Genomic DNA, 21,663 nt, shown 5'->3' with positions numbered 1-21,663 from the left:
AGGTCAGGTACTCGAGCACCAACGCCAGGTTGACGGGAATTCAATTAGTCCACGGCGCCTCCTTTTCAACTCATTTGGAATTTGGGGCTGTAATTGAGGTATTTGAGCTTTTGAGATGTAAATCAGCTGCTCCTGGTTGTTAAAAAAAACACCTTGTTGCCATGGTTACACATTATAACAAATGCCCAAAAGTAAAAATGTTTCAGTAAAAATCCTTCCAGCTGCACAGCATCTGATCCCAGAGTAAACAATCACCTGAAAAAAAAAGCAATTTACATCCAGAATAAAGAAAAGATTAAGTTTTCAAAACAATAACTCAGAATGAATGTAACAGAGCTACTCCAACATGCAGCCACCCCAAGCGGTGCTACAATGTTAGAATGATATGGCAATAATGCGGAAAACGTAAAAAAAAAATAAAAAAAATGCACCTTTAAAACTAAACTATGAGCGACTGATAAATCAGAAAGTGAAGTAACTTCAGCAAATGTTGACTCTGACCACCAGTCCTCTCTCTTCCACTTTAGTGTTTACTCAAAAGCAGAAAAAAATATTTTATCAGTAAAAAAGCTAAATTTTGTTATGATGTACGATGAAATGTTTTGCCGTTTTTGAGCCAGTTATTGCAAGACTGCTTCTTTTTTCAATGTAGACTTACAGAATAAAACACTTTGACATTAAATTTTCTGACCTGTAAGCAGCAATCTCCATGTCTCTCGCCATCCTCTCACTGAGCAGTGTCTTGTTCGCCTCACACTGCTCCTTCATCTGAGCCTTGAGATCAGCCTCCTGCTGCTTGATTTCATCTACAGCGCACTGAAGAACATGAATACACCCAGACGTGCACACACACGGTGGGACGAACAGAGAATGAGATTTACAAATAAAATGAGCTCAGATCAGTGGTTCAGTCAAAATATTCCCTCCATCACCTCCAACTCTTCAACTTCACCCTCGTACACAGCCATCTTAGTCTCAACCTCGTCTTCCAGTTCCTGATTACACTTCTCGAGCTCGGAGAGCTCGTTTTGCAGCCCCGAAATCTGCAGAAAGACAAAATGCCATCTAGCAGAGACTCATTTACTGTATACCTGCAAAACAAACTTACTTTTTTGATAATGCCCAGGGGTCTGCAACCTGTGGCTCTGGAGCCACATGCAGCTCTTTGGACCCTCTGCAGCGGCTCTTTCAAGCTTTGACCAAAACTGACATAAAACTGAATTTTATTGGTTGTTATACAAACAAAAAAATACTTCTAGCTGTTTTTCTGTAATTTATTTTGCAATACTTCAACACTTTTTCTTTATTTCTATAAAGTATTTTTTTCCACAATTAAAAAAAAATAAAAAATCACATAGGTCTGTGTAGTTCAAAGCTGGTTTTTATTTAAAAAGCTGTTTCTCTCGCCCCCACCCCTCCTACAAGAATCTGGTCTTTCCATTCATCTTACATTATAAAAATATCAATAAATGTTAAAAATCATTAGATATTTTTAGCTTTATAATGTCATCCCTACTGACCACAAAAGTCTCCTCCAATAAACCTAAAGTGGCCCATGAGCCACCAGTTGATAATCAGAGTTTTAGCAGGTTGTTGCAGCTTTGGATACGTTTAATTTAATGAATGAAAGTGTAAAAAATGGCTCTTTTGATAATGAAGGTTGCAGACCCCTGGTAATGCCCAGCTACAACATAATTTTCCTTTCATGGCCTTTTTATAATTCAACAAGTAAATAAGTGCACTTCACTGTTTATATACTGTTTATGTTTTTATTTACCAATATACTTTATATATATTGCTTTGTCCAGTGTAAAGGGACCCTGCGTACATAATTTTGTTCCATCTCATGTATTGCATGTGATGTGAATGACAAAGTCTCCTTCAGCAGGGAACGTTTTGTTAGTTTACATTAAAGCAAATAAGACTTGACCTTAAACCATAGTTGTGCATTAATACCAACATTATACAGCATTTCACTTCTCGTGCTCTCTGCTAAATGGTTAGATTTATTATGCTTTTTAAATGAGTTATTATTTATTAAAATACAAAAAATAATAGACTAGCTTCCCTCACACCCTTGCACAGAAAAAGTAAGATCTGTGCTTACAATTTCTGACCACTTGAGGACCATAAATCCTATATTTGCTTGTCTTTTTGCTCTAATTTGTTCTTTTTAGAGCTTTTTTATCAGCGCTCACAGCCATGTGAGTGCAATAACCCCCCCCCCCCCCCCCAATGTGATCCAGATGGAAATATCTAAATGTAGACCTAATGGATTGCCATCAAAATTTGTACAGACTTTCATTGTTTCCAGATGATGACTTACATTGACTTTAGTGATTCCCCCTGACAATTTATCCAGCCTTTACCACAAGGTTCACATTTGTGGTTTTAGGGCAAAATATTCCCACAATAATTGGGTGAATTGCAGTGGTCAACCTGGATTTAGATACGTTAATGCTAACAGCTGCCTTCTACTACTGTAAACAGATAAGACAAGGGCACAAGATTCGGCTAATAAAACCAAAGAACATTAAACAGGGAATGTTTCTCTTTACCTTGAGCTTCCACTTTTAAATTATGAATAACAATTTTCATTTTGAAAATTGATAGAAATTGAGCTCCAATTGAAGACAAACGCAGGCTGACCAGGTTATTTAGAGCACAAACTACCGGTAACCGAGGAGCATCCCTCCCGCAGTGTCTGTGATGTCCTTCCATGACTAATTACAACAATCACAAAAGTTCAACAATTAGTCGTCACAACCAGATGGGGATGCAGCCTGCTCGTATTTCAGTGAGATTATGTGAGTAGAAGACAACATGGTTCCTACTCTCAGGCTCACGATGACTTCTCAAACTGGCCGAGCCAAAAACGACCACTCGCCTCCCTCCTGCCTGTCATGATAAGTGGAGCCCGGTCGTGTATGTATATGCGTACAACGCCATCACAGCCTGTTCTATTATATACACTCTTGAGTCCGGGCTGATTTCACTGCAATCTGTTTGTTTGGCCATGTTGTGTCTCGGTGAGAAAGCAGACCCGGAGCATCCATCACAGGCGAGAGAGAGGAAACAGAGCAGATCGAGCCGAGCTGTCCATTCGTCAGGCTGGAGTGACCCGACCGGAGCTCGTGGGTCGTGTGTTAGAGAAGACTAGATGATGTTGGACGGGTTCTGCTGTGGTTAAAGAGGCGCTCTGTTTATTTAAAGAGCTGGAAGGAAGGCCGCGGCCGCAGTAATAAGAACCAAACCACCATGTTTGTTACAGATGTGGTCGGGTGCCAGCTGTGGTGAGACCGCTGATGGATGTTAAAGACTGAGAGAAGGTAATTTCTGTTTTTAATTAAGTGACTTCACCTGAATGAAATTATCTGTCAGTAATACCTCTCTGGGCTGCCTTTTGTTTCCCTCTATTAGCTGAATAAAATATTTAATTAATGTTTAATCCGGGCAGCTGTGGCTGACTGGTTCGAGCAGTCATCCTATGCAAGAGTTGAGGGTTCGATTCCACCAGCAGTCATATGCCAAAGCCCCTCATTGCCTCTGATGTGTGTCCCATCGGTGTATGAATGTAGGCTTGTCACAATAACAAATTCTGCTGGGCGATTAATTATCTCAGAAATTATTGCGATAAACTATAATATTGTTTGAAAGTTGATAATAATTAGTAATTGTCAAAGTTAAGAAGAAATATTGGTTCATTTGTTTTGAGTGTAGTACATTTTATTGACCACTGGATGGCAGTATGAGACAGTTTGAACCAAAGGATGAATAGTGAGGGAGCGAGCAGCGTGTCTCTTTAAGAAAAATGAGAGGAAGGCCCCTTGACGTGACATGGGCTGTCTCTCTTTCCTTTTTTTGGTACTCAATATGGCGGACGTTCGGTTTGGTTTGAGCTCTTTGGCATAGCATTTTTCACACAAAGCTTTTAATTTAAAAAAAAAATTAAAAAATCTGTAAACAAGTTCTCAGCTTCTTTTTGCATAGAAAAACAACTTTTTACACAAAGGCACGGGTTTCAACCATGAATTTTGGAGCTTCAACAAGACGGAGGTTTTTTCCCGAAATTGGCCTTGGCTTAGCTCGTAGCTTAGCTTCTCAGCTTAGCTGCTTTTAACGATCCAAAAACAAGATTTTGGACGATTGAAACAGATTTTAAAGAGAAAAGAGAGAAAGGGAGGGGTCAGTGAAGAGCACCTGAGTTAAGCCTTTTGTCATCCAGTGTCTTCAGTAGAAAGAGAGACACACAAAGAAACAATAAAGCCGATAAATGAAAATGAGGTCGATAATTTTCATTTATCGTGCGATTAATTGATTTATTGTTTATCGCGACAGGCCTATATGAATTTGATAAAGCACTGATTATTCTTTGAATAGATCTAGTAAAGTGCTGTATGAATGGGTAAATGAGGGCACAGATTGTAGAGTAAAGCGCTTTGAGTATCTTGATAAGATAAAAAGGTGATATATAAGTACAGTCCATTTAACATTTAAATGCTATTTGTAAACTGCTAAAGAAATGTAAGTTTAGTGCGCATCTGTGTGCAAAGTCTTGAAACGTCTCTGTCTCTGCAGACCCTCTCAAACAGTGTACTTAATAACTGCAGACAGCGAGAGCAATAAATCCCGTCTGAGCTGCAGCCGAGCCCTTCTCCTGCTGAAAGTGTCCTCAGAGTAAACACTCTGGTCAGCCAGACCCCCCACCCCCGTGGCTCTGCTGTCACTCAGCCGCTCTCCACTCCCTTCATCAACTTTACCACCATAATTGTGTTTTAACTCTCATTCATGCTTTGTTATTCAAAGGGGTTCAAAACGTATTATCAAAATGCTCGTAGCATCGGGTTCTGATTAATCATCTGGAAAAAACAAATTTATTTCTCAGCAGCTGTCGTCATTAGACTTGCAATGATTCTTCTACCAGAAGTAAAGTTATTATTACACAATTTTATCATGAAGCTGGCCAATTCAAGGTATTTTAAGCAACATCCTATTTCACCTCTTCCCCATAATTTGTAGCCCCCAGTCCCTTTTGTGACAAAGAAAAACATGAAGGAGTTTCTGAGTTCTGAAGAACTGCAAAGATTTTTGGATGTGAATTTCAAAAGGAATAAGTGTGAGCTGTATTTGGAAAATAAATTTTTAAAAATGCAGTTTGCTCTCTTTAAAGTATTTTTACTGGCACAAAACCCATTGAAATGTTTAGTTTGGTGTATACTAATGGTATTATAGTCATTTATCCTCAGCAAGCAATAAAAAAGCCACATATTTCTCAGTCAAAAACATTTTAATAGTTCAACAAATGTAAAGTTTAGTGTAACAATGTATTGCTTTTTCTTAATATTTTTGTCCACACTGACAACCATTAAAAAAGTTATATCTAAAGTCTGTTGGAGGCTTCATATTTAGTTTTACAAGCTAAATATGATATCAGTCTTTTATTTATTGACTTTGCATTTATTTATATATAAGAAAGTGGGATCAATCGATGGCATCATCACATTTTTAAATGGACAGCTCATGTTGCAGTTAAATATTTTAATTGCATATCTTTGCAGCTTTGAAAAAATACTATGCAAGTAGATGTATGTCATTCATTCTATTAAGGCTTGAGATTTAAGTTTCCAGTTAACCTTTATCAAAAACCTTTATTAGCATTTTACAAAGAACTGAAAGTCCAAGCCCACATAAAAACTTTCTGCTTACGTCTGGTGCAAATACTCAAGATGCTAAAAAAATATTTCTAGAATACATTTTCTCCATTTAATGTGAAATTAAAACAAATCAGATTACAGAACTGTTTGAGAACAGACTGAAAGAAAAAAGAAAAAACTTAGGGAAATACTCAAACTGCATTTCCAAATCCAAATCTTTGACTGACAAAGAAAAAAAAACTTTTAGGAAGATTTAGAAGACACTGGAGTGATGGTGCACAGTTTCACTTTGCAGCTACACCTGTATAAATACGACCTTCATGCAGGAGTCATTAAACCTTTCCTACATCCTAAATACGTTACAGGTTTGCAAAGCAGCGTCTAAATAAACCTGATATGTTCATTTTTCCCGTGGCGGGAACGTTCGAGCTGTAGTGAACAGGTTTGTGTTTGGAGAAGAAATGATCCAGACTTTTATAAAAACATCTATCCATCTGCTGAGCACAATCATGCAATCACACTAAAGGACTTGTGTTTCTCTTACTCAAATGAATTTGGCTAAATTCATATAGTTGCTGAAATACGGATTAGAAAAGGTGATATTTAACACTCTCATGTTTGTACAGAAACTCTGACACCACCAACAGAAATCTGCTAAATGAGCCTGAAGTAAATCTGGACGTTGGGAAAACTTATGGAAAATGTTCAATAAAATTAAAATTCAGAACGTGACTGGAACCAGACAAGAACTAGAACAGCACATAAGCCTTCATAAGAGCCAAAGATTATGTTTACACTTGTAAGTTGGTCTTGGGTAACCTGTTCGTTAAGTAATTTAAGCATTTTGTCACTTTTAGAGTGAATTTGCTGAGCTAAGTTAGCCAGAAGCTGTTCTATGTCTTATTTCAAACTTCAGTCTTATTCTTTCATGTCTTGCAAGAAAGGCTGTGTTCAGAAAATGCCTAAATATTTCTTTAATGATGCGTTTTTTACTGGGACAAAGTTGAACAAAATAAAGTTTCAGAATAACATCTAAAAATAACTAGGGAAATTGTATTTCCTATAAAATTGCAGTGTGCAGTCCAGAAGAACTTGCTGAAAAACAGCTGAAATTAGCTACAAACATGCTGAAATAGAGCTGAAATTAAAAAAACAAGCTGAAATTAGCAGAAAAAACCCCAGAAAGAACACGTATTTAGTGAATTATGTTTAAATAAGCCAAAATGAGCACAAAAATTAGGAAATCAGCTTAAAAAAGCTGAAATTAGCAACAAAAAAAGCTGAAAAGAAGCTGAAAAGGCAGAAAGAAGTTTAAGGAAGTGAAATGAGCTGAAATGAGGTAAATCAATCAACCTTTATTTATACAGTAAATCCCATTTACAAAATGGGGAATTAGCTGAAAAGGCTAAAGTTTGCATAAAAACAGCTAAATATTAGCTGAAATAGCAGAAAAGCTGAAACTAGCAGAGAAAAGCTGAAAGGAGCATAAGATGAAATTATCAGAAAAAAAAAAGTTAATTAGGCAGGAAGTAGCAGAAATTACCAGAGAAAAACTTGAATTTATCTGAAAACAGCTGAAATAAAGCTTCAAATGCTAGAAAGGTGGCTAAAACTGTAGAACAAGCTTAAATTAGCAGAAAAAGGCAAAAATGACGTTTGCCCCATTAGGCTGAAAAAAGCAGACATAAGCACATAAAATGGAAATTCTCTGAAAATAGCTCACATGAGTCTAAAAAAAAGCTGAAAACTGGCTAAAAAAGCAGAAAGAAGATTAACTTTCCAGAAGGAAGTGGACACAGCACATTTTTGCTGAATTAGGCTGATTTTTTTTTTTTAAATGAGTGCAAAAAATGTGGAATTAGCTGAAAATGCTAAATTAGCATAAAAACCGCTAAATCGTAGCTGAAATAGCAGAAAAAGCTGAAACTTGCAAAAGTAAGCTAAAAGGAGCATAACAAGCTGAAAATAGCAGAAAGAAGTTACAAGAGCCACAAAAAATGTTGCAGTTAGCAGAAAGAAGCTGAATCAGAACAAAATGTAAAAGGAGCAGTACAAGGTTGTAAACAGATTTAAAGATTTGAAGGATGAGCTCAATTCATATTCTATGAGGGAAAACATGACAGAAAAGGCTAAATATATCAAAAAGCTAAAGTTGCACCACTACCAAAAGTCGTAGCAGGATTGTCCTGAAAGAGCTGAACATTTTGATATATGATTTGTTGAAATAGCTAGAAAACTGCGGGACAAGAATTGCACCAAAAAACCTACGTAAGAAAAATGGATCACAATAGTGTGAATACTTCTTTAACATTCACACAGTAAGATTCATTCAAGTTTCCAGGTTTGCTTCTGACACTCAGTAACACACACCCCAATCAGTCTCAAGGTTTAATTATAGAAAGGCAGCAAAAATTGTGCCTTGTGAAGTTTTTCCAAAAATAAAACCTCATTGAAGATTACAAACACTGTTGCAGTTTGGTGTCCTCTCAGTGATTTTCACATAAATCTCTTGTAGAACTGCAGTCACTCAGGGATAAATTCAACCTAATCTAAACAAGACGTGTTATTTATCATGGACAAATTGATTTATGAGGATAAATCAAGGTTTATTTATACACAGGTATGTTAGAGATGTTTAGAGATGAGAAATTTCAGAGATAATTACCAAGAAAAACACAAATCATCTACATTAATGAGGACTTTAATAAAAACAGTTATTTTATTCAGTAATGTGCCGTTTCAAGGAGCTAGAATTTGGGATTTTGTCTGATAAAGAAGAGTAAAAAGAAGAGCAGGGAAATGCACTCACCACTGCGTTCATCTCACTCGCGTCATTCATCTCCGGCAGGTCTTTGACCTTTGACCCTGCAATTCCTCCCACTTCCAGTTTCTTTCCATCACTTTTACGCATCGCAGCAGAGGAGGATGCATCGCACTCGAACTGAAGAAACAAATAATCACTAAATCGAGCAAATGAAAATGCCTGCATGTGTGGATTTTTTATAAAAAATAAAACTAAGTTCACAAACACAAACAAACTACAATTAATGGGTCTTTAGTGAAGAGTCTGTCAGTGGATGAGCAGAGGTCTCTGTGCGTGAACCTAATTTGTGATTAAATGGAAAAAGACGCAGCTGAAACAAGCGACACGAGGGCGCACAGGTGTGGGAGACAGCCAGCAATCACCATCAATGTTCAACACCAATAATCATTTCAGCATCAAGACCAGAGTGTCTCATAATGGAGGCCAGGCGCAGACGGGACGTCGTCCAGCTGGTGATGGGAGAGACTGAATGAGAGGAAGAGAAACACTCCGACACATCCCATCAGACACACAAATATATATAAATGTACCCAGTGGTGTTCCTTAATATCTCCTCAGACACACCATCATCCACCGCACAGTTGCTGGAAAGCCTGGGAAGGCGGCCTGCAGTCTGATTACAGCTCTGACCTCTGAACCGGCAGACATCCTCACCTCAGAGGGGGTCAGACCGACCGGAGTTGGGAGTCTGACCCCATTGGGCAGCAGCACGCAGACATAGGTGGACAAAAGCATTCTGTTTGGGTCAAGAACTGCAGCTTCGATTCTCAAGTTCTCCTCAAGTGTTGTGTTAGGGAAGTAAAAACAACAAGTAGGAGGATCGCAGTGTGATTTGTGAAAGCTGAGATTTATGTCCGGACCTGACCGGGCCATTTTAGCGGGGTTAGGGGGAGCGAGGAGAATGAGGAGTGGGTGTCTGAGGAAGAATTCAGAGTCAAGTAAAAAAAATAAAAAATAAAGGAGTGCCGAAATTCTAAAAAACGTTAGCATTAAATGTTCAAAATGGAAAAAAATCAAGCATTAAATAAAGATTTGTTCTGCTGTTAAACAAGCAGAAATATAGCGACAGTTTCACGAGGCTTGCTTGGAAACATTAAAGTGTGTATGAGTGTGTCTAACTCTGTCTTGGCATGTTTTGTATCTTAAGTTGTACCTGGAGGCTCTCAGCCAGCTGGCAGTAGTACTCCTTTACATCCAAGGCCGGAGTGATGTCAGGGCTGCCAAATCTAATCGCCGCTACCTTCAGAGCTCTTTCATCTGGCCTCAGCAGACCTTCCACTTCCTGCGCATGCAACATATACAAATACAGAGGTGACAGATATGCAGGCAACACACAGACATGATCAAAAACACTATCAACTGACTAGGTGGCGGGCGATAACTACTTTTAACTACACAATGCAAAGAGAAGACCATTAGTACATGAGGAACTGCTGCTGAGATCATTTGAGGATGATATATATATATATATATATATATATATATATATATACTCTCATTCAGGTCTCTCTAGTAAATGAATCCTCGTGGCTCAATGGGACTAACCTGTTTAAATAAAGGTTGAATGAAAAAAATATATAAATATATGGTGCTGTTTTTGTACGAGTCATTGTCATTGTGTTAGAGAGAGTAAATGTAACGAATAAATTTGACATTAAACATAATCCAAGCTGAAGTGTTACATCATTTTCAGACCCCTTTTTGTCATCTGCATTTGGCAGGACGAACTGACAAAGAGCATGCAAAATAATGTAGCATTTCAATTCCACAGCAGAGAAAGCTATGCAGTGCCTGTACGTAGGTCTTGGAAAAAAATATCAGTATTGGTATCGGTTATCAACCAAATAAGTTTTTACATATTGGCATATCAGATATCGGCCAAAGATCCAATATTGTGCATCCCTACTTTCAGCCCAACAAAGTCCACAGCATGTACTTCAACCTTTTACAAATTAGCATTGTTAGTAAAAAATAAAACACAAATTTAGTCCAAAGAAAATGAACTGCCACTGAGAAAAACCTGCACTGCAGTGAGACTCAACATTTTCCTGCTTTTTGCTGCACCTGAACGATGACACAGCTACCAGTTTGTCAGAGCGGAATTAATTATGCGGACGTGCCGTAACAAAACGTTTGATAAAACAAAGAGAACTTCTGTTTTCATGTGGCGTTTAGTCGGCTTTCCCACACTGGGTTATCGAGCAGGTTCCAGAGGGAGCAGGTTAAACGCCGGGCGGCTCTGCAGAGAAAAACGGAGTGATGGAGCTGCTGCCGTTTCAGCCTCTGACCGCCTGGGCCGCATCTGTCATCTTCTGGTGGGGAGGAGAAAACCGTAAAGGATGCAGACAGAACGGTGTGTGCAACAAATGGATTCATTTTAAAGGAGCAATTCACAGTTTTAAACTCCCGTCTTCTTTCTTTTCCTGCCAAAAGATCCATTGATGCAGATATCTTCTGTTTTCTGTTAAACAGGAGTGTGCCTTCTGTACAAAATCGATTTTATTTTAATATGACAGCAGAACAGATGTTAGAAGTGAACTAGCTGTCACCACTTGCATGGATCGGGGAGTTTGCCTCGACTATAAAGTCCAACAGGAGCTACAATGTTCATGAAGTAACATTCCTTGCAATGATCCTGTGATTTAAAAATCCCTGCCTCGTGTTGATTTCTCTTCAACTTCTCAAACTATTATGTCTCCAAATGCTAAAAACAGCCCTACAGTTCATACACAAGTGGCCATTCTGGAAAATATTGCAAAAAATAAAAATAAAAACAGACTTTCTATTTTTTCAAGCCTTCTTTCAAGTTATCACTGGACAGTTCTGGTTGACACTGTACTTGACTGCCCCTCTCTCCAATCCCTCATAGGAGCTTAAATCATGATTATTATTATTATTTAGTAAGCAGTTATATTAGGTTTGTAAGTAGATAAACACAAGTTTTAGGAAACAAAAATAAACCATTAAGTTTGATGTTATATATATGATCATATACATGTACAGGTTTATAATGTAGCCTTAAAGTCTAATAAAATAAAAATCTGTGTGTTACACAATATTTTCGTTTTGCTTTCATTGCTGCTTCGTTTCTTTATTCTAATTTAAAATGCTGTTTTGCTTCTTTTTTTTATTTTCAGTCTGCTCTGAGTGGCCGGCTGAATTGTCCCTAGGACTGATGTGAAGCAGCTGCTTTCCTTACGTGAAGGTGTGCCAGACTGAACTCTGGGCAGAAGAAGAAGCATACTGTGATAAACTCCAGCCAAACAAGCTAGCTGTAATGTGTGGTTCAGGTTCTGTGGGAGAGGGAAAAAATAACTGCCTTCTGAGTACTTTTACATACTTTTCGCTGTATAAGTTGCATCTTTTTGCATAAATTTGCATGCCCTGCGACTTATACAATGAAGCGACTTATTTACGTTTTTTTCCCCACATTTGTAATCCAATTTTTGGCTGAGATCTGAAGATTTATTTCATTCTGGCATGGAAAATATTGAACACTACCATTTTCAGCCGCTAGAGGGCGCTTGAGAAATATGGCAAGCCAAGTGTCTCATTAATAAGTAAAAGTGGCTATTAATGAGACACTTGGCTTGCCAAAGAAGCACCTTCGTCTCGCTCCGTTACTCCTGAAGCAAAGGTCAAATCAGCTACATTTTGCTGCGCCGCCCAGGTGAAATGTAGCTGATTTGACCATTAAAGTGTATTTATTAAGGAAAAGTTCAGCTGAGACACACCTTTGCTATAATTCTGAGCACACGCATAATTGTTTTTCACTGTTAATCTTGTTAAATACTTGTTAAAGTCCTCCCCTGCACAGTCCCGCGGCTGCTATTTGGCAGCCAATTGATTTTTGGCACAACACCGGCCCACGTTTCTGGATGGTCAGCAGTGACACATAACAAATGCAACACGTCAGCGGTGATGCATAATAGATGTAACTTTGCAAAACATTACTGGTAATACAAAACAAGGTTTGCAATAAACTTAGCAAATCTAAAAAGCCCTCAAAGCGTCATTTAAACATTTTATATCTGACTAAAGGTTTGGTTTCACCACATTCATTATTTGTGTTTGGTTAACTAGAAACTTTTTCTTTACCTATATTAAAATACACTGATTTATAAAGCAAAGAATAAACAAAAATGTGTTGCTCAAAATGAAACATTTGTACAGACATTTAAGTAGTTTCTGTTTTTTACTTCAATTTCCAACCTTTTTGTTGTTGTTGTTGTTGTTAAGCGTTAGGTAACTGGTTGATTAAAGAAAATCCTTATAAAAGTTCATTATTTAACTCAAATTTTGTTCTTTTATTTTACATGTAAAAATATATATATATTTAAATGATTTTTCTTTTTTTATATATTTCAAGTCTTGGCAGGTTCACAAAGTATCTTTAAAAGTTAGTTTCCCTTGAAAAATACAAAAACGTTTCAAAATATCAGCATCTTTCTGTCACCTCCCTATAAAAACAGGAGCAAACAAGCAGTATGCATATTTCCCCGGTTGCTAAGGGGTTTAAATAGTGAATGTTTGTAGTTTTCTAAGTGTTTTTATGGACAGGATTTTGACGTGGTCACTGAATTCTTAAAGCAAACTTTTGGATGCCTTGTTGCAGCCATACACCACACATGGTATTTCCAGTTCCTCCTTTTCGCTCCGCGGTGGGAGACAAAAATAATCCAACAAAGATCTGAGAGGTGCATCATCTTCTGCAGAGGATTTACTGTTTGACACTTTCATATACCTACCAGTACGCTTTGTTGGTGCAAAATTAATAGTTTGTGTTTTATAAACATATTTTAGTCATTCTTTAATGATTCGAGTAAAAAAAATGAAGCAAGTCCTAAGTCTTTGAAGCAGTCTGCTTTTAGCAAAGCACCTAAAAGGTCCTATTTGATTTTTTTTTTTTGTCAAACTATATAATTCCCATGTTTTTGTATAAATCAACTTTGTTGGTCACCTTCCACATGTGTCTGTGGTTTTATAAAGTATAAAAAAAAAAGAGCGTGTGAATTTGTGACTGCAGAATTGAATAAACTGAAAAAATACATTCATTTCTGTTTTTCAGTTGCATTTTTGAAGATTTCTGCCCTTCAGTAACACTTTGTGAACAAAACACAGGCTCAGCCCTTGAGTTATGTGTATGTGTGCTTGATGATTCATCAATCAGTGAGTTAAAAAACAAAAAGCATTTCGTTGACAACGATCAAGCAGAAGGACTGAACTGAAAATGATGGAAAATGCGTTCAAATCATATCTTGTAAAACTTTTCAAAAGGTTTCTAACAGTGCAACTCAAAATCAAGAGTTCAGCTCCTTTGAGGCAAAACGTTTTTAAAATGAGGACAAGCTCAAGACCATTGCACATTATTAAACATAATTTGCTGTAGTTTGTATTAGCAGATGTTTCAGAAAAGACTAATGGAGACCGGGGAGTTTTCCACCACCCCAGTCTGAACCAAATATATTTCAAGACATTTTTCAGAACTATAAACGTTCTGATTCATCAATTTTTTTGTTTTCTCACCAACTTGTGCTGGGCCTCCATGTTGGCCAGCTGTTCCTCATAGATACCAACTTGCTCCCTCAGAGCCAAGCACTCTGCTGTCTCAGCATCCACTTCCTGCAGAGACAATCGACAACACGAGTGTATAACTGAATGAACAAAACCAAAGGAACATACAAAGTTGTTTCCCCACTGAACACCATCAACACACATACACCATTAACCCTAATTCACATGTGGACACTGCGGAGGACAGGGGAGGAAGAGGAAGACGAGGAGACGACTAATGAGACCCAAACAACCCGTTGTCCAATCCATTTAGCAGCAGGGGTTCTCGGCTCACAAGCTTCTTCTGAAAGAACCAGACTAATCAATGATGGATGCAATTACAACCATGTCTGCTTCAGATTTGTTTACATTAAAAAGAGTGCATGTGCGGATCCGTGCTGGGAATGGTGCGGGGCTAAGGGGAGTGGGGTTCATCCTGTTCTGGATACTCTGCATTCAAAAAACCTGAAACAAACTTGGTTCGGACCAATTTAATCACAATATTAACTGGTTTACTGAACAAGACCAACCAAGCTGAATGGAAGTCGCTTCAGCTTCATGAAACTTATTTTAGCTCGCTCCTAAATCTAATGTTCTCTCAGCGCTTTAACCACCTGCAGCCGAAGGCGTTATATCTGTGTCTGTTTGTTTTTCTGTTGCGTTAGCAAAATATCTCATGAACTAAAAGGATAATTTTTAATGAAACTCTCGGGAAGTAATCATTGGGTGAACATCCAAAACTTTTAGGAGTCAATCACATTCAGAATGGCTGCCACAGCAAACACACGAGTGGCTATACTTGAGTCAGTTTTATGGATGTTGAGCTAAAATTTGGTGTGGTAGTAGAGAATAACTCCCAACACATACTCTAAGCATTAATTGATCATACAAGATCTGTTTTAATGAATGAATGGCCATTGACTACTGGAGTCAACCAAGTCTGTTTGTTAGCAAAATATATCATGAACTATATGGCAGATTTTAATAAAGTTTTCATAGATTAACCACTGGATGAACAGTGAACTCATTTCAACTTTTTTCAGTCTAGTTCAGCAAAAATGTGCTCTCTCCACTTCCTTCTAGTAATTTAAGCTTCTTTCTGCTTTTTTAGCTACTCTTCACCTGTTTCTTACTAATTGTTGCCTTTTTTTCCAGATAATTTCCACTTGTTTGTGCTCATTTATGCTTCTTTTAGCCTAATAGGGCAAACATGTTCCTTCTGCTTTCTTCTGCTAATTTAAACTTGTTCTACCTTTTGCTACATTTTTAGCTTTTTTGTTGTTTTTTGTTTATTTCAGCTTTTTTCTGATAAATTAAAGTTCTTCCTAATAATTTCTGCTAGTTTCAGCCTAAATAACTCCTTTCTGCTAATTTCAGCTTAATATACTCCTTTCAGCTTTTTGCTGCTAGTTTAAGCTTTTTCTGCTATTTCAGTTATTTAGCTGTTTATATGCTAATTGTAGCTTTTTCAGCTAATTCCACATGTTCTGAGCTCATTTCAGCTCTTTGCACTTCCTTCTGGTGGTTTAAGTTTATTTCTGCCATTGCAGCTACTTCTCAGCTGTTTCAGCTAATTTCTGCTATTTAGCTAATTTCCTAGTTTGGGGGCACATTTCTGCTTATTTAAACATAATTCAGCTTTTTTTTTTTTCTGCGATCTTCTGCTTACTAGGCTTGTTCTTCCATTTCAGCTACGGTACATTTCAACACGTTTTTAGTTAATTTCAGCTGTTTTTCAACAAGTTCTTCAGCAATAAGCATTCACACTGCATTTTAAAGCAGTTTCTCAAGTTAATATTTGGAGTCTAACCGACTTTATGAAGAATGACTGTACTCCCAGTTTGACATTTTTACACACAATGAGCTAAAACTTGGTGTAGTAGTAGATGAGCATGATCCATAATATATACTCTGAGCTCGAACACATCTCAGGAAACATCACATGATCTCTCACATAACATTGTCTACAAGGTTTGACCAAACTGGCTAAAATGTTCCCTTGCAGCATACGATGATCTTGATTTAAAACAGTGGCTCTAAATGTTTATCTTAGCTTGATTTATCCATTTGCAGTAAAAATATGAAGAATTATAAAAGCTGCACGGCCTTAAAAAAAACTTTGTAAACCTTTAAAAAGTTGGTAGGTCGAGTAGAATATGAGGTCTTGATCACGACTAACAATACACTCCAATTTCAGACTCATGTTTATTTGTAAATGTTTTTTTTTTTTCATTTAGCCTTTATTTATCCAGGTTAGTCTCATTGAGCCACAAGAACTCATTTTCAAGAGAGACCTGTTTAGGGACCTGGTGGGGGTTAAGGGCCTTGCTCATGGGCCCAGAGTGGGGCGAATGAGGGGTGGGGGCAAGTGTGGGTGTTTCACCTACCCCACCCACAATTTTGATGTTGTCGGGGCCGGGGCGCGAACCGGCGATCTTCGGATCACAGGCCCACCTCTCTAACCTCTGCGCCACCACTCCCCGTTTATTTGGACGTCTCTGATTCACATAGTTTCCTTCTAGTTTAGGAACATGCTAGACTAAAAAAAGCTGCTTTGTGCTAAAACTAACTGGTCCCTTCATTTTCTCTGTTGTAACAATTTATTTTGTCCCACATTAAATCATAAAAAGCAAATATGTGAGTCTTGATGTGCAGCAGGTGCAAAATACAAAAGCTGAGCATGCTTTGTTTTTTATGATCAGGGAGAACCACAGCCTGTTGTGGGCTGATGTGTCCATATTCACTCCTCTCCTTCACATCTCTGCTCTTCCACTACTTTCCTGCCAATTTCCCACCAAGTCTCATCACCCTGCAGCTGCTTCCAATTCAGAACCAGAGAACTGAGCCAGCGGGAACATTACAGCTCTGTGTTATAACTGCGTTACATCTGTAAGGGAGAAATTAAAGCCTCCCTCGCATCTGGTCTGGCTGCGAGATGAGGGGTTCCAGCCTGTGTGATGGGGGGGCCTGAAAAAGTTGGTGGGTCAGGTTTCAGAGCAGCTCAGACTCTGGTGCAGCCAACACAGGTTCCACTGAGACACAGGGAGGTGGAAATATTTGACAACACTGTCACCCAGTGGTCAGAGTATTTCATTACAACAATTTTCATCTTTTTTTGTTTTACTGTCACAAATTATTTTTCTTTTTAATGTCTTTAGTTTTAAGGGCTGATGTAACTGCAGCGTGCAAATACATTTTTGTCTCCAGAAAAAAAAGAAAAAAAAAAATTATATATATGTATATATATATATACATATATATATATATATACATATATATATATACATATATATATATATATACATATATATATATATATATATACACATACACTTATCATGGGGCTTCAGGGTATGGATTCCCCGTGGTAAACGAGGGACTACTGTACTGTAAATCATAAAAAACTGCCTCCAAGAAACGTCAGCCTTCCATCTACTGATGATACAAGGCTGCATATCGAGTAAATGAGTCACGAAACCGCAGCCATAACTTCTACAAAAGGACATAAGTCATTGAAACTCCATTAGATGAAAGCAGATAAAGGTATTTTTACTTACTGTAATGGAAAAATAAGATTCACTGATAAGACACTGAGAGGCTCTGAGATGTCCTCATCAGGTGTAACAGATTGTTCTGGATCTGTTCACAGTTCAGTGTCGGGTCGTGCTGCTCTCTAAAAAGTGACACCGCCTTCCAGTTGTACCTAACCTGATGGTGGTGTTGTGTTTTACTGATAAGCTTTGTTCAAACGATCACTCTGACAATCTGAGCTTAGAGTTTCTTCCGCTCAGCTCCGTCTCATCCCTGGGATGTATCTGCTCGACATTTCTTTGTAAAACAGAATGGTTAAGATCAACAAGCTGGTTTTCCTTCTGCCTCATCTTTTTCCCACGACACTAACCTACCAGCAGAAGTACAACTAAAAAGGCGCCTGATAACTTGTTTATCCCTGGTTATGTTTACATATGTGCTGCTAAGTTTTCAAGTCAGTTATAAGGAAGTGTTGGCGTTAGATTAATTTGGATCAGGGTTTTATAAGATGCCAGGAAAGTAACACTAATGTCATGTCCACAGTGACCGTTTGTGGTTAAACTTTAGATAAATACATTTTAGATAGAAAAGAAGCCATTTAAAGGAAGATAAAACATAAACCCAGAGCAGAAGACAAATGTTACCTCTGAAACATCTTGCTGATCCTGCTGGATGAGGATCCTTTGATGTGCGGCCTTCTCATACTCTCTCAACAAATGTTCAAGCTCTTCTTTTAGTTCCTTTGTGTCCAGAAGAATCTCATCCTGCAGTCAGACACAGTGAAGATAACAGATCATCAGTCGCTACGCAAACTGAACTAGAGAAGGAAAAGAGATGCGTATGGACTGAGAAATCCCTCTTTAGTCATGCCATCATACTGAGAAACATGCAGCTGACACGCCAAGCAGAACTCTACCTTCTGTTTACGCAGTTTTCCCACCACTGCTTCCAAACTGTAGTCAGGTTTCTCTGCAGCCGAGGTGATGCTGAAGGAAATACTGTTCAACTTCTCCTCTGCGATCTGACGTTCCAGACAATCGTTCTCCTCTTCCAAACGATGGGCCTGAAGACACAGATTTAACAAGGCATGGCACCGAAAGGGAATACACAGCGTTGACGTGTTCTTTGCACCGCTGACAGGGTTTTCCTCACCAGTTCAATGAGTTTAACCAGGCGGTCGTTGAGGGCAGCTATAGAGGTGCGCTCCTGGACAAACCGCTGCAAACCCTCTTTGTTCAGAGCCTCGGCAGCTTCGAAGTTCAACTGCTCGCAACCACACCTGTCTGAAGCTGCACCTCTGTAAGGAAACAACAAAATCGAGCTGAATACTAACGTTTACCTGCATACACAGTAAAACATTAATGAGAAGAAACTTCCAGTAGCATTCTTCATTTGTGTCCTACGTGGCATGCCGACAACAAAAGGCACTCATATTTTCCTGCGTGCTCATATTTCAAGTTCCTGATGAGTATCGATGACTTACATTTAGGACTATTGTCCCACAGTGATAACACACAAGGACTTTCAAATACTTTTCTAAAACAGCTGCATGAATGTTTATGAAGCATTCACACTATTGTGATCCATTTTTCTTCTGAACATTTTTCAGCATCTTGCTCATTCCCCAATTTTTGTGCAATTTCAGCAAATCATCTATCAAAACGTTCAGCTGTTTCAGAAGGGCGCTATGACTTTTGGTACTGGTGCAACTTTAGCTTTTTGAAATATTTGGCCTTTTCTGACAATTTTTTTTCGTATAGGAAATCAATTGAGCTTCAAATACAACCTTCAAATCTTTAGATCCGTTTACAACCTTTTACTGCTCCTTTCACGTTTTGTTCCGGTGTTGGCTTCTTTCAGTTTCCTTGTGCAAATTAAACAAAATAAAATAAAAATTCTACTACTTTCAGCTGTTTTGTGCTCCTGCTTTATTCTGCTTACAATTTTGCACTTATTTTATTTCAGCTAGTTATGATCCTTTCAGCTTATTTCTGAAAGTTTCAACTATTTGTTATTTCAGCTACAATTTAGCCGTTTTATGCCAATTTGAGCTTTTCCTGCTGATTCCACATTTGTTGCACTCATTTAAACTTTTTTTCAGCCTACCAGTACTTCAGCAAAATTGTGCTCTACTTCATTCTGGTAATTTAAACTTCTTTCTGGTTGTTTAGCTACTATTCTGCTTTTTTCAGGTAATTTCCATTTTTTGGTGCCCATTTCTGCTTCATTAGACCTACCAGTAATTGGGCTCAATTGTGCTCTCTCAACTTCGTTCTGGTTAATTTAAGCTTCTTTCTGCCTTTTCAGCTACTTTTGCCAATTTCAGCTTTTTTTTAAGGCAATTTATTAATTTTTGTGCTTATTTCTTCTTATTTTAAACAAATTCTGCAAATGTGTTCTTCCGGCTTTATTCTGCTAAGGCATGTTCATCCATTTCAGCACATTTTAAACTAAGTTCAGCTGATTTTCAGCAAGTTCTTCAGCAATACACTTCTCTAATTTTCTTCTGGTGTGTTTTAACAAAATGTCTGGTCTAAGAGAAAGAACATCACTGTTTAGATACCGATAGTATTCAAGCAAAACTATTTAAGAACAGCTAAACTGAGCTATAAGCTCAACTCCTTTATGTTTGATTTGGGTTAAAAACATCCTAATAATTCAAAAATGTGTGATCCACACTGACCTGACAGAGGCCCGGTACTGTCCTGCACACGCCGCACTCAACCCTCCACTTCGACTCCACCTGTCGTCCTCAAACATTTTGCGGTAAGAAGAGACTCTGAGCATGGCCATGATGTTGGATCAATTCGGAATTAAACCCAACGATACGAGGGAAACAGAGGCAGCAGCTGTGAGGCGGGTTTTATAATCAGGGAGTGAGAATGTGGCACTGAGGTGAAGCCCGCCAACAATAGCTCAAACATCAGCCGATGAGGATTTCACAAGAACCTGAGGAGTAAACGACGTCATCTACCAAACAGCTGCCATAAAAATGAGTTAAAATGAAGCACGTGGTGGCTTTGTACAGTTTTATTTCTTTTTAAATAAATTAAAAGTACCAAAAAAAAATCTGTAAAGTTGAAAACATGTTTCATTGTGTACTTCCAAATGTACCTTAACTTTATGACTGAAATCAAACCATGACATCAATTACTACGACTGAAACGGTTTGTACTTTTGTTTCTCGTGAGAGTTGTGTTTGTAAAGAAAATGTTTTGCTCGTGCGCGTTTTAATCAGGATTTACAAGCTCAAGTCACCTTTTTGGCAAATCTTAACTTCGGTAAGAGAAAGTGTGAAAGTTGACTGCAAGTAAACAAAAACAAGCCCAGAAGGTATTTTCTAAATTCTCCTAATAATCTGAAATCAAACATTATTGGGTTTTCTGGATTCAATTAAAGATACCAAGCAAGGAACATCGAGTACCACGATTGTGAAAACTAATCCTGACGTCTGCTGACAGGAAACATCCAGTAACCTCAGCAGGAAACTGCCTTATTTCTTTAACCACGTGCGTTTCGCAAAACAAGTGCAAAAAAATTATCCTCTCTGGCACATCCGAGAAAAGACGAACTGAAGAACGGGTCGTTAAACCTCGTCCAATTTTCTCCTAAAAAAATGTTGCAGCACTTAGAAGTGCTTTACTCAGACAGTATCACGGCTTCACAAAGGTGTAAAATGAAGTAGTATTTTCAGATGGAGCACGAGTGGAAAGAGCATGTAAACAAACAGAACCGCCATCATGGCAGACAAACTGTAGACACCATCACAGAGTTGCACCACCATACAGAAACACCTACAGAACAGAAAACTGTCACTATTTACATCATTTGAGACGTCACAAACCTCCAAGAGTGGATCTGATCAACCAGGAAACGGGTTTTAACAGACTTCCATAATACCTCAAAGGAGTTTGACAAACCACTGCAAACATTCACAAAGGACTGTTTCCTGTATGAATGTGATTTAAAAAAACTTGTTTTAACGCAGGTACAAAATTAAACGGCAATAAAAAAGAAAATATATGTTAAACATGGAGGAAAATATATATAAATAGCAGTTAAAATACTACAGATTTGTTAACTAATAAATCTCAAAGGTAA

The 21,663-nt window shown here is 38.0% G+C and overlaps 1 protein-coding gene across 1 annotated transcript; it reads right to left on the bottom strand.

Moving 5' to 3' along the window:
• Positions 1–251: 251 nt before the first annotated feature.
• vimr2 (vimentin-related 2) lies at positions 252–20,365 on the bottom strand. The gene is made up of 10 exons (XM_037675511.1): positions 20,246–20,365; positions 18,715–18,859; positions 18,479–18,625; positions 18,207–18,326; positions 14,005–14,100; positions 9,632–9,760; positions 8,464–8,595; positions 933–1,043; positions 692–816; positions 252–255 (listed from the first exon to the last, which is right to left on the bottom strand). Exons 1-10 carry the CDS (start codon positions 20,353–20,355, stop codon positions 252–254), a joined length of 1,119 nt encoding a protein of 372 aa, XP_037531439.1. The 5' UTR covers positions 20,356–20,365.
• Between the last annotated feature and the right edge of the window lie 1,298 nt (positions 20,366–21,663).

Source organism: Nematolebias whitei, chromosome 4, assembly GCF_014905685.2.
Source record: "Nematolebias whitei isolate Nwh7 chromosome 4, NemWhi1, whole genome shotgun sequence".
Classification (NCBI taxonomy): Eukaryota; Metazoa; Chordata; class Actinopteri; order Cyprinodontiformes; family Rivulidae; genus Nematolebias; species Nematolebias whitei.
Note: the sequence above shows the minus strand (reverse complement) of the source record. Positions and strands in the feature narration are given on the sequence as shown.

Coding starts and splice junctions, on each gene's coding strand:
- vimr2 (XM_037675511.1), bottom strand. CDS start 20,355: ATGGCCATGCTCAGAGTCTCTTCTTACCGCAAAATGTTTGAGGACGAC. Junction 18,626..18,714: donor TGGTTAAACTCATTGAACTG/GTGAGGAAAACC, acceptor CTGTGTCTTCAG/GCCCATCGTTTGGAAGAGGA. Junction 817..932: donor GTGAAGTTGAAGAGTTGGAG/GTGATGGAGGGA, acceptor CATGTTCTTCAG/TGCGCTGTAGATGAAATCAA.